Source organism: Pipistrellus kuhlii, unplaced genomic scaffold (assembly GCF_014108245.1).
Source record: "Pipistrellus kuhlii isolate mPipKuh1 unplaced genomic scaffold, mPipKuh1.p scaffold_m20_p_2, whole genome shotgun sequence".
NCBI lineage: Eukaryota > Metazoa > Chordata > Mammalia > Chiroptera > Vespertilionidae > Pipistrellus > Pipistrellus kuhlii.
The window spans coordinates 163,548,236-163,560,356 of record NW_023425515.1 but is presented as its reverse complement, the minus strand read 5'-3'; the positions used below and the strand labels follow the sequence as shown (position 1 = coordinate 163,560,356).

At 35.0% G+C, this 12,121-nt stretch overlaps 1 protein-coding gene across 3 annotated transcripts in view; it reads left to right on the top strand.

The window, feature by feature from the left end:
• The window catches only part of NRDC (nardilysin convertase), a 72,593-nt gene that overhangs the window by 45,441 nt on the left and 15,031 nt on the right, over positions 1-12,121 (top strand). For all 3 annotated transcript variants that reach the window (XM_045584593.1, XM_036447244.2, XM_045584594.1), the window contains exons 12-19: positions 85-205; positions 284-342; positions 599-653; positions 7,186-7,290; positions 8,988-9,111; positions 9,944-10,030; positions 10,625-10,744; positions 11,840-11,891. In XM_045584593.1, coding sequence (XP_045440549.1) covers positions 85-205; positions 284-342; positions 599-653; positions 7,186-7,290; positions 8,988-9,111; positions 9,944-10,030; positions 10,625-10,744; positions 11,840-11,891 — 723 coding nt within the window. The remainder of the gene's footprint in view (positions 1-84; positions 206-283; positions 343-598; positions 654-7,185; positions 7,291-8,987; positions 9,112-9,943; positions 10,031-10,624; positions 10,745-11,839; positions 11,892-12,121) is intronic.

Genomic DNA, 12,121 nt, shown 5'->3' with positions numbered 1-12,121 from the left:
GAAAGCTTACCTATTTTGTAATTTGATGTATATGCAGATTATGAGTCCCAATATATTGATTGGATTAATTTTTTCTGACTATAGGTGCTGGGCTCTTGCACTCTTTGGTGGAAATGGTGAGACAGGATTTGAGCAAAATTCTACTTACTCAGTGTTCAGCATTTCTATTACATTGACTGATGAGGGTTATGAACATTTCTATGAGGTAAATAATTAAAATGGAGGGTTTTAAAAATATAGATATCACTTTATGCAAAAATGTAATCAGATGTTTTGTTTTTAGGTGGCTCATACTGTTTTCCAGTATTTAAAAATGCTGCAGAAGCTAGGCCCAGAAAAAAGGTAATATATACTTATTACAATCAGACCAGGAGTTAATCCTAGTATGTTTTAGCCTTTAGGCTGCCGGTAGACATGTTTTAGTCCTGCTTTTATCATTTTTCAGGCATTTCCTACTTAATTTCCTATATTGGCTTCATAGTCTTATTCTCTACACGTTAATGGCCAGAATGCTTATTTTTATGCTTCTCTTTTCTTGCTGACAATTCTAATGAGAAATTTTAATATGTTTTATAATTGTAATTTTCTTCTTTCATAGAATTTTTGAAGAGATTCAGAAAATTGAGGACAATGAGTTCCATTACCAAGAACAGGTACTAGAAGTCAAATTCTTTTTGAAAGTTTTATCTGACCAAGTTGAAACTGGTGTGGATATTGTTCCTCTTTTTGAAAGTGTCACTGGAATTCTAATTTTGCCTCTCTCTGTCATGTGAATCTCAAGATGGCCTTCTGTCTATCTGAAAGTTAACTCTATGTGTTTGAGTATTTATACTGGGGTTAGGCAGATTGACACAAATCATATTGTGTGGGCATCCGTCTATCCCTTCGATAAACATTCATGGAGAGCTTAGTATGGTACTTAATATTTGGGGAATTCAAATATTTGTAAAGAGATTCTATAAGATAATAAATAGTAATAAACATATATAATGTTAGAAACCGTGCATTCTAGGATTTCTGGGTAAGGAGAGCATTTGTCTTGATTGGAATATGCTAGGGAGGGTTTCATGGATTTGATAAATTTGAATTAAGTTCAGGATTAAAAAATGCTTAAGGTTTGGCCCTGGCTGGGTAGCTCAGTTGGTTAGAGCGTTGTCCAATATGTGGGTTCCATCCCCAGTCAGTGCACATAAAAGAGAGAATCAACCAATGAATGCTTGAATGGGTAACACAGCTAAGAGAGAGATACTACACTCTCTCTTGCTCTCCCTCTATCTCTTTCTATCCCTCTCTCTCTGTCACTCTTTCTCCCTCTAAAATCAATCAAAATTTAAAAAAAAACATGGATAAGGTTTGGATGCATTCTAAGCAATAGGAAGCACATCAGTGGGGAACTCTGGGATAATATGAAAAAGTGAATGATCCTACGTGTCTGTGGCACAGGGTATATGAAAGAAAGGTATTATGTAAGGCTGAAAGGTAAGGAATTTAGAACAGGATTTAAAGAAAAAACACTTTTGTGCCTTGAGTTCCTTTTGAAATCTGTTCAATCCTACGCCTCCTTCCTCAGAATAAAAGTTCATCCCTCCAACTTTTTAAACTCTCAGAAAAAGCAGTCCAGTGATCACTGGTATATTCCTTACAAGGATTCATCAATTGCTAATATTTTGCCATATTTTATTTTTTTCTCTTTCTCTCTTTATATATATGTATATGTGGGTGTATGTGGATTTTTTTCCTCAAAACATTTGAGATTTAATTATAGATATTACTGTACTTTGCCCCTACATTTTAAAGCATACATCTACTACAAACAAATGTATTCTCTTGCATAATCTGACCAAAATTGTCATATTCAGGCAATTTAACATTGTAACAATATTGGCCCAGCTGGCATGGCCTAGTGGTTGAGCATCGACCTATGAAACAGAAGGTCATGACTTGATTTCTGGTCAGGGCACATGCCTGGGTTGCAGGCTTGATCCCCCATTGGGGGCATGTAGAGGCAGCTGATCAGTGATTCTCATCATTTATGTTTCTATCTCTACCTTTCCCTTCCTCTCTGAAATCAATAAAAATATATTTAAAAAAAAAAAGAAACAATACTATTAATTACACAGTTCATAGAATAGTGTTTCTAGGTGCACAAAGTAAAATACAGTAGTTCCAAAGAAATATTGAAATAAAGTACTTTAAAAATATCCTATTTTTATTAATACAGTGAATAAGTTTTAGTGGTAGGTCTAATAATTATTACAGTTTTTAAGTAGCAAAGAGTGTGATATTTTAAAATATCTGCAACAATTATACTGCGATTTCTATTGGTTATAGTCATTGATGCTACTAACACTATTGTGGTTTGTTGCCATATTCATAATTGAATAAAAATCCTAAATTAGAGATTTGTGAAAATAAATATATAATTCCTTTTCAACCATATTCTTATATTATTACCATGCCCTCCTGCATTTGTACACTGATATCTTGTGGAGGTGTCAATGGACCCTAGAATTACTGATTTGAGAGAGAGATTTGTTGTCCCACTTATTTATCCATTCATTGGTCGTATGTGCCCTGACTGGGGTTCAAACTCACAACCTTGGTATTTTGAGATGACACTCCAACCAACTGAGTACCCAGCCAGTGTTCATAGAGCATCTTGAAACCTACCTTTTTGGATCATTACTAAAGAAGATTCCCTGAATATCTACTCTTAAGTAGAGAAAACTTAAGTACTTGAGAACAAGGTAACAAAAACTATGAGCTTCCATTTGCTATTGATTCCTATGTAATCTGATCTATATACTAAAGTCACTTGAAATTGAAATAAAAATCTTATTCTGTAAAAACAGAAAGACTGCTGTGACTTGTTTTGTCCATTAGTGTTCTGTAGACACTCCTCCCTGTAAATAGATTGATATGCATAGAACCCACAAATCTTGCTATATACCTTACCAAGGATGATTTTATTCAGTGTTCTTATCAGCTATAGTGGCAACATGTGGGCTAGTACTGTGGCAGAGAAGGAGTGGGAACAAAAATTGTGGACTAAAACTATAAGTGACACCCAAATTCCTTTCTTGGGGAATCTGTTTTTTAGCATTGGTTGAGTTAGTGACATTTTCCTTCTGTCCCTTCAGTTCCTTCTTAGCAAGGCATTTCAATATTTTTTACTGCCATCTCCTCATTTTGTAACTCATTGCTTTCACCTTTAGCAATATTCATGAATACTTTGATTTTAAAACATGAGCCCAAAACACCTAAATTAAAACCTAATCAGTGCAAAGTCAGAACAAATCAGAAAGGTCCATATCTGTGTGAACTGCTAAATTAACTCAAGTAGCTCAGCTTATTTAGGTATTTATATATTTCCTTTTTTAAACAAAATTGAAATGTCTCCTCTTCAGACTTTTTACTAGTTTTCATCAAGAAAGGTAAATAGGTATCCCCTTTTCAAACTATTCAAACCAGCATTTTTTAAATTAAGAAATTAAGAATTTTTTTAAATTTTACATAGGAACTATGACTCAGTATATATTATAAATCAACTATGTGAACTCAAGAAAAGCTATTTAAGTGCTTTTTGTAGGCAGAAAAACAGGAACAATATAACAATAATGGAAGACAGTGAGACTTTGTATTAGGTGAAAAAATTAGAGAGTAGACAATAAATGTTGGAGAAGATAGAGAAATTGGAAATTTCATACATTGTTGGTGGGAATGTAATAAAATGGTATACTACTTTGGAAAACTGTTTGGCAGTTCCTTAAAAAGTTAAACATAATGTTACCATATAAGCTAGCAATTCCACACCTAGATAGATATATACCCATGAGAGTTGAAAACATGTTTACACAAAAGCTTGTACACAGCTGTTTAGAGCAGCATTATTTATGGTAGCCCCAAGGGGAAGCAGCCCAGAAGCCCATCAGTGAATGAATGGTTAAACAAAAGTAGACTACCCATGCTGTGGAATATTACCCAGCTATTAAATAGGAATGAGCCCAGCTGGTGTGTCTTAGTGGTTGAGTGTCAACCCATGAACCAGAAGGTCATGAGTTCGATTTCCAGTCAAGACATATGCCTGAATTGTGGACTTAGTCCCTAGTAGGGGAGTGTGCAGGAGGCAGCCAATCGATGTTCTCAGTGATGCTTCTATCTCTCTATCTTCCCTTCCTCTCTCTCTAAAATAAATTTAAAAAAACTTTTTTAAAGGGAATAAATTATTCATTTTATGCTACAATATGGATGAACCTTGAAAACATCATGCTAAATGAAAGTAACCAGACAGAACAAGTCACATATTATATGAATCAGTTTATATGAAATATTCAGAATAGATATTTCAGAAAGAAAACAGATTGATAGTGGCCAGTGGCTGAGGGTGTAGGTAATGGGGAACAACTGCTTACTGGGTAGGGGAGTTTCCGTTTTGGCGTGATGAAAATACTCTGGAACTAGATAGTGGTTATGGTTGCACAATTTAGTGAATATGGTAAAAACCATTGAATTGTACACTTATTTTCTATATGTAATTATATACTTTAGAAGTGACTTTTATGGTATGTGAATTATATCTTTAAAAAAATTAAAGGATAGCATTTAAGTGTTCTTCCTAGTACCCTCCTAGTACCTTCTTTGCCTTGACACCAAACATCTGCTTTTAGCTAGGATTCTTAATGTGTTGTCATAGGAAATATTTTAAATTACTCAGTTTTTAGCGTACATATTAGAGCACTTATAAACTAGTGGCCTGGTGCACAAATTTGTGCACTTTGAAAGGAAATCAGTTAGAAGAAATATTTTAATATTGCTATTCGCCCTTTCTCTATAATAGAAGTGTCAACCAAATTCACGATTGACAATGATAGATCAAAACACACACGGAAATGGTACTAGCAAAAGCTTTATATGTATCATGCAAGCTCAAGTCAACTTAGCCTTTTATATATATAGAATAAAGTTGCTTAATTAGACCTGATTTCTGATTTTGCTAAACTTTTTCCAGCCCAGTGAAGTACCCCAACTTCTCTTTCAGGTAATTGTCAGCAACACAGCAGTAAATATCAACATGAAGCAGACTATTATTGTAGATCATGCAGGGAGAACAAAGGGTAAAATATGTAACTGCAGCAGTGTTTAACTATATTCTGTGCAGTGAGAAAACCTAAAATCATTTTCAGGATCCATCATTTTTTACTTCTTTTCAGTTGGGTCAAGTTTCTAAGCTTTCTAAATCTCCGTTTTCCAGCTAATGAAAGAAAGTCTTCTATCTACCTACTCCAGGACTTCTGTGATGATCAAATGAGATGAGGCATGGGAAAACACTTCACAGACATTTGGTTAAAGTGTGAAATATTTCCACCTGTATTCCTGGGCTGCAAGGAGGCTAGTTGCTAGGGAAAGGAAGCCAGGCGTTGCTACATGACCTCATTACTTGGAACCCACAGCAACCGTTTCTGGACTGGGCTGTGGGCTGCATTTTGCACCATGGGGTCTAGGCAGCATTGGCTGTGATTTGGTGGGGTGTCTAACTGGGGTGGTGGTGGGGCCTGTGTCCCACTTGGAAGCTGAGTATTGGTTTGTTGGTGCCAGGTCTGTGGTGCTGTCCAGTGTCACAATAGCACCTGCATTGAGTGTCTGCCCCTTGGTGGTCAGTGCATGTCAGTTGGACAGTAGGAGGGATACAGCATATTAGTCTTTTATATATATAGATGGCTGGTAAAAATAACTGATAAAAAAAATTTAAACAGCCGAAACCGGTTTGGCTCAGTGGATAGAGTCTCAGTCTGTGGACTGAAAGGTCCCAGGTTTGATTCCAGTCAAGGTCATGTACATTGGTTTCAGGCCCATCCCTGATAGGGAGGGGGTGTGCAGGAGGCAGCTGGTTGATGTTTTTCTCTCATCGATATTTCTAGCTTTCTATCCCTCTCCCTTCCTCTCTATAAAAAAATCAATAAAATATATTTTAAAAAAATTAAAACAGAAGAGGAGGGGTCATTTTAAAAAATAATAGCACTTTAGTTACTAATTTACTTAGTTTCCTAAAGTATATGAGTGGGTGAGGCTAATAATGAATCTTTCTCTTTTTTCTTATTCTATTTTTTCCTTATTCTGTTTTTATGTGATATTCCTGTGGTCTCTAATTTGATGGATGTTAGTCTCATTTTTCCTCCAGGGATGCAGTAACCTTCACTTCTTTTTGTCTTCAATTAGCTGTGAGAACAACCCATATTGTCTAGTAAAGGACTGGGTAGTGTGGTGTTTTGGAAAGAGTGTTCATTACTATGTTAGGAGGTCTGAGTTCTAGTATCTAAACTGTCACTTTTTCACTGTGTGACTTCAGGCAAATTATCTAATCAGTTTGAATATATGTCCTCATTATAAAACGTGGGAATGGACCACTTGATTCCACTTGGTTCAAGATTCTGTGCATTAAATTGAAATAATATAATATGTTGATTAATACAACTTTTTATATAGATTTATCTAATCACACATTTTGATTTTGACATTAAATTTGGCTCATGGTTACAAATAGCTTTTATTTTATTACTGTTTTGAAATATATTTTTATTGATTTTAGAGGGAAAGGGAGAGGGAGAGAGAGAGAAACATCAATGATGAAAGAGAATCATGGATGGGCTGCCTTCTGCACACCCCCTACTGGGGTTGGAGCCCACAACCCAGGGTTGTGCCCTGAATGGGAATCGAACCAGCAACCTCCTGGTTCCTGGGTCAACTCTCAACCACTGAGCCATGCCGGTTGGGCTACAGGTATCTTTTAGGTGATAGTGCTGCAGTGATTAAAATGATGAAGATCCTGTCTTTAGGGACCTCACTGCATTGTTGGGCACTTGACATATAAAAAAACCCATATTGTGATTTTACAGTTCAGTCTTGTGATTGTTCTCATCAAGAGGCTGTGACATCATTAGGGCCTGGTTTGTGGGAGGGTTCAGGAAAGGTGTTTGGAGGTGTGCTAAGCTCCTTAAGGTAGTAGCTCTGGTTATATATCATTTTGGAATTCTGACCATCAGTTTCTTAAGCTGCAGTTATGTTTGGGCCTATCAATTCAGAAGCTTTGATGCATCCTTTTTTTTAAAAAAGAGAAAAAAGTATTTGTGGCAAATTAAGAATAATGATGGGGAGTTTCTGGTGTGAAATAATTTTACCTCTTTTCAGACAGATCCTGTTGAGTATGTGGAAAACATGTGCGAAAACATGCAGCTGTACCCTCTGCAGGACTTTCTCACTGGAGATCAGCTTCTTTTTGAATACAAGCCAGAAGTAAGGAGGTTTCCATTTCTAATACTTAACATTTAGAGAAAGAAGGTTGAGAAAGTGCTTAAGAACTATGGGAATGGAGAAAACTTAATTGTACTTAGTTGTGTCTTAGTTGTTTAAATCGAAGAAATTTTAATAGTTTTGTGGATAATTTTCCATGATACTTGTATATGATTATGTTTTTATAAAAGAAAACGAATTCCTTTTCTTAGGTACTATTGTCACCATTTTTCAAGTATTGAAACATCTACTTAAATAGTTCAAGTGATTCCTAAAAATTATGTGCTTTGGTTGCTAAGCATACTTAGAGAGTTGTTTAGCCTTACCCTTTAATTCCATTGGAGACACTGCACAATTAAATTTTAATCATTTTGGAAATATTTACCAGAAAAATAGAGTCACTGAATTCAAAATATATATGATTTATAGAAAACACTACATACACATAAAGTTGGTCAGGAACATTCCTTCACTGTTCCTGGGAAACAAGTAATTTCGTTTCTTATAGAGTAACAGTTCTCACAGGGGTGATTTTGCCCCTAGGGGAGATTTGTCCATATCTAGAAACATTTCAGTTGTCATATTGTGTTTGCTCTTGGCATCTAGTGGATAGAATCCAGAGATATGGCTAAATATCCTACAGTGCTGAAGACAGCACCTCACAACAAAATATATCTGGTCCAAGATGTTAATAATGCTAAGCTTGAGAAACTTCGATGTAAGGTAAAACATAACTACTGATTTTAAAGAGGGCAGGGAAAGGGAAAGGAAGAAGCAGCAACCATAACCTTCTCGTCACCTCCCCATGATGGTTGTGCCAAACAGTCCAAATGCTTTTTTCTGAACTACCATTTGTCATTTTTTCCTCAAAGAAATGATATTTAAATGGTAAGTAGCATTTCAAAACTAACCCATAAAATCTTGTTTTAGTCCTTGTCATAGCTTAAAGATTATTGAAGTAGGCCCAACATTGGGATTGTTTTTACTGTTTTTACTGTTTCTTTGGGATCATGTACAAACATTTTGTTACTTCTAGCTGCATTCTGCACAGATTACATAATCTTTATCCTGAGCAAATTATCTTTAACCTCTGAAGCTATGTTATTTTCTATAAAATTGGTGTACCTTAGGATTGTTTTTATTTTATTTTATTATTATTATTTTTTAAAATATATATTTTATTGATTTTTCACAGAGAGAAAGAGAGAGGGATAGAGAGCTAGAAACGTCTATGAGAGAGAAACATCGACCAACTGCCAGGGCACATCCCCAATGTACATGCCCTTGACTGGAATTGAACCCGGGACCCTTCAGTCCGCAGACCGATGCTCCACCACCGAGCCAAACCAGTTTCAGCCTTAGAATTGTTTTTAGAATTAAAGGAAATAGCATATGTTAAACATTATCTCACACATATAAAAACTTAGTGATAACTTATTTTTACTGGTAATACCGTTTCTATATATGATTGGAGATGAGTACTGCTTATATAGTATTATCTATTGTAGAAACATTTAAAAAAGAAAATAAATAGTTTAATGAAATTTTATAAATTAGGGTGTTCCTGCACTATAAACATTTTCATTTATATCGAAATCTTGGGGTGTTTAACATAACATAATGTGGTTTTACTTTTTTAACAGAGATGTATAGGTTACAGTTGTTAATGTGTCTCTTTCCCCATTCCCATCTCTTATTAGGTCATTGCAGAAGCCCTTAATCAGTTAGTTCCTCATAAAGCAAATCTCGTTCTCCTGTCTGGTGCTAATGAGGGAAAATGTGACCTCAAGGAGAAGTGGTTTGGAACTCAGTATAGTATGGAAGGTAAAATATTTTAAATAATTGTCCTACATAATAAAGGTGTATCTGACTAACTTGGGGATTTTTATTTCTTAATAATTTGACTGATACCTGGCTGGAGTGGTTCAGGTGGTTGGAGTGTCATCCTGTGCACTGAAAGGTTGCTGGTTTGACTCCTGCTCAGGACATATTCCTAGGTTTCAGGTTCAATCCCTAATCGGGATACATACGGAAGGCAACTGATTCATGGTCTCGATCTCTCACTTTGGTATCTTTCTCTCTGCCACCCCCTTCCCTCTTCCTTCCTTTCTGAGCATGTCCTCAAGTGAGGATTTTAAAAATAAAATAAAAAGATAATAATTTGTCTGATAATTCCTGTAGGGAAAAAGTATATGTATTTTTAGATTACTTTGAAATGAAAATTACTTATACTTATCATATAATATATGCAGGACATTATTTCCTGCTATGATTATATCTATATTTATTAGATAGTAAAAAAATTCTGTTGTCTTAATAATTAGAGGGCAGTTTTGAATATGTTTTAGAAAAGTACATCTCAAACTTCTTCAGTGTGCATATGTACCACCTGGAGATCTTAATAAAATATAGATTTTGATTTAGTAGCTCTGGGGTGGGGCCTGAGATTCTGCAATTCTAACAAACTCCCAGGTAATACCAATGCAGCAAAGACCACACTGAGTAGCAAGAGCCTAGAATGCCTAGATATGTCAATCACTGGTTTCCTAAGAAAGAAGAATTGATTTGTGAAAGCCAGTTGTTGATTGGTTTGTTATTGAGACAATTCTGAACATTGCATTGTTTATTGGATCAGTTTGTTTTTCTATTTCTACAGATGTTGAAAACTCTTGGACTGAACTGTGGAAGAGTAATTTTGAATTAAATCCAGATCTTCATCTTCCAGCTGAAAACAAGTACATAGGTCAGTAAATAGCTATCATTATACATAATCCATCCATGTTCTCATAAAATATCACCTGTATAGAACAGTATGTTTTACAAAGAATCATTAGATTCGTATTTGAGTTTCCAGTAATACTGGGATGGCCATTACTGTTTTCTTTGAATAAGAATACTGAATCTTAAAAAAGCTAAGCAACTTGTCCAAGACTATTCAGTTGGTGGATGGAGGAAACAGGACTTTAACTTAGATTTGGGGAATCTCTGAAATATTTGTTTTTGCTTTATCATAGCTGATCCTTTCATTCAGTATATGTAGGAATCACCATTATCTCATCTGGTTGTTTTAGTGTTTTTCACACTACAGATTGCAACCCATTAGAGGGTTGTGAAATCAGTGTAATGGGTTGTGATGTCAGTGTAATCATTTTGAAAGCATTTAAAAAATCAATTAGAATGGAAAATAGCAAAAATGTTTAATTGCATAAAGAAAAAATATTTTAAGAATGTTTCAGATTTCACAAAGAAAAGTTACTTAGAATTCTAAAACCAATTATGGATTGCTAGTAACCCTGCTAATATGTCTGAATGAGTTATTACTCTTTTCTTTTGTTAGCCTCGGACTTCATGTTGAAAGCCTTTGATTCTCCTGAGACAGAATACCCTGTTAAAATTGTGAACACACCACAAGGTTGCCTGTGGTATAAGAAAGACAACAAATTCAAAATCCCCAAAGGTAAAATTTTCCATCCCTTAAAGGAGTGAAATAAGTGTTACAAATGTTTCTTCACTTTGTAGAAAATGTTTTTCCTTATGTCTATCATCTACCTCCCTTTTTCCTTCCCCTTCCATTTGCATACCTTTTCTAGGCATATCTGTTAGATCAAGATTGTGTTCCTGTGCTATCACAAAAATCCTGTAGACACTACAGATTCTAGGAAATAAAGATTCAAACCTAACATGAAATTGTTTTTCAGATATTTTACTTTCAGTTTAATGAAAGCACAGCAGGTTTTTGGGCCATCTTAGGGAATAGGTACTTTTGAACATTGTTTGGAGTGTTGTTCCGTACACCAAAGGTTGTGGGTTTGATTCCTGGTTAGGACACGTGCCCAAGTTGTGGGTTTAATCCCTAGTTGGGGCACACACTGGAGGCAACTGCTTGATGTTTCTTTCTCCCCTTTCCTCTCTCTAAAATGAACAAAAACATATCCTCTTTCTGTATATCTATCTCCCTGTACTGTTTTGTTTTTCTGAATAGAGGACATAGTATACAGTTAAACAGACTCTAAAATCCTTTTCTTCAACATGGTAGCCCAAAGCGTGTTGCTTATTTTTTCTGTTCCTGTGCATAGCATAGGAGATTACTGAAGCAACCTGGAATTAAAGACCCGAGTGTTCTTGTTTTTTTGAATAGCTTATGAGAGTTCCTAAAAAAAATGTTCTTAACATTTATTCAGCTTCCTTGGAAAGGCTCTGTTGTAACTTTTTGTGAACATTGGGATTTCTCCCTTAATGTTATTGATATGTATATTTCTGTAAACACTCTCCCTGACTAATGCTATTGATAAATATGAGTATTCATAGGTCTCTCTGGGTATCTGTCTATATATCTAATCTTCAGTAGATTAAAGTGTGCCTTTTGGTCATTATTTGGAATAGTAAATATTTTTTAAAGAATCTCTAAGGATAAGAATGTAATAAGGATTTAAGGATTAGTAGCTTATTTCAGAATTTTTAAAAAGCATGATTTTGGGCATAAATAGCAGATACATAAAATATTTGAGTCCTCTGATCTTTATTTTCTTACCTATAATCTTTTTTCTTTCAGCATATATACGTTTCCATCTGATCTCACCTTTGATTCAGAAATCTGCAGCAAAGTAAGCAATTGACCTCTTTTCTAGAAAAAATACTTATTATTGAAAATTATTTTGTTTCATTCTGAATCATTTTATCATTTTCTCTATCAGAGCTATGCTGCTGATTATGCATTTTTTTCTGTGCCCAAAACAAATTATTTGTATCAATACTAAATATTGAACTGGAACTGTGGCTGCTGCATTTACAGTGCTCATTTCTGAAACAGGCTGATGATGTAGACCACATGTGT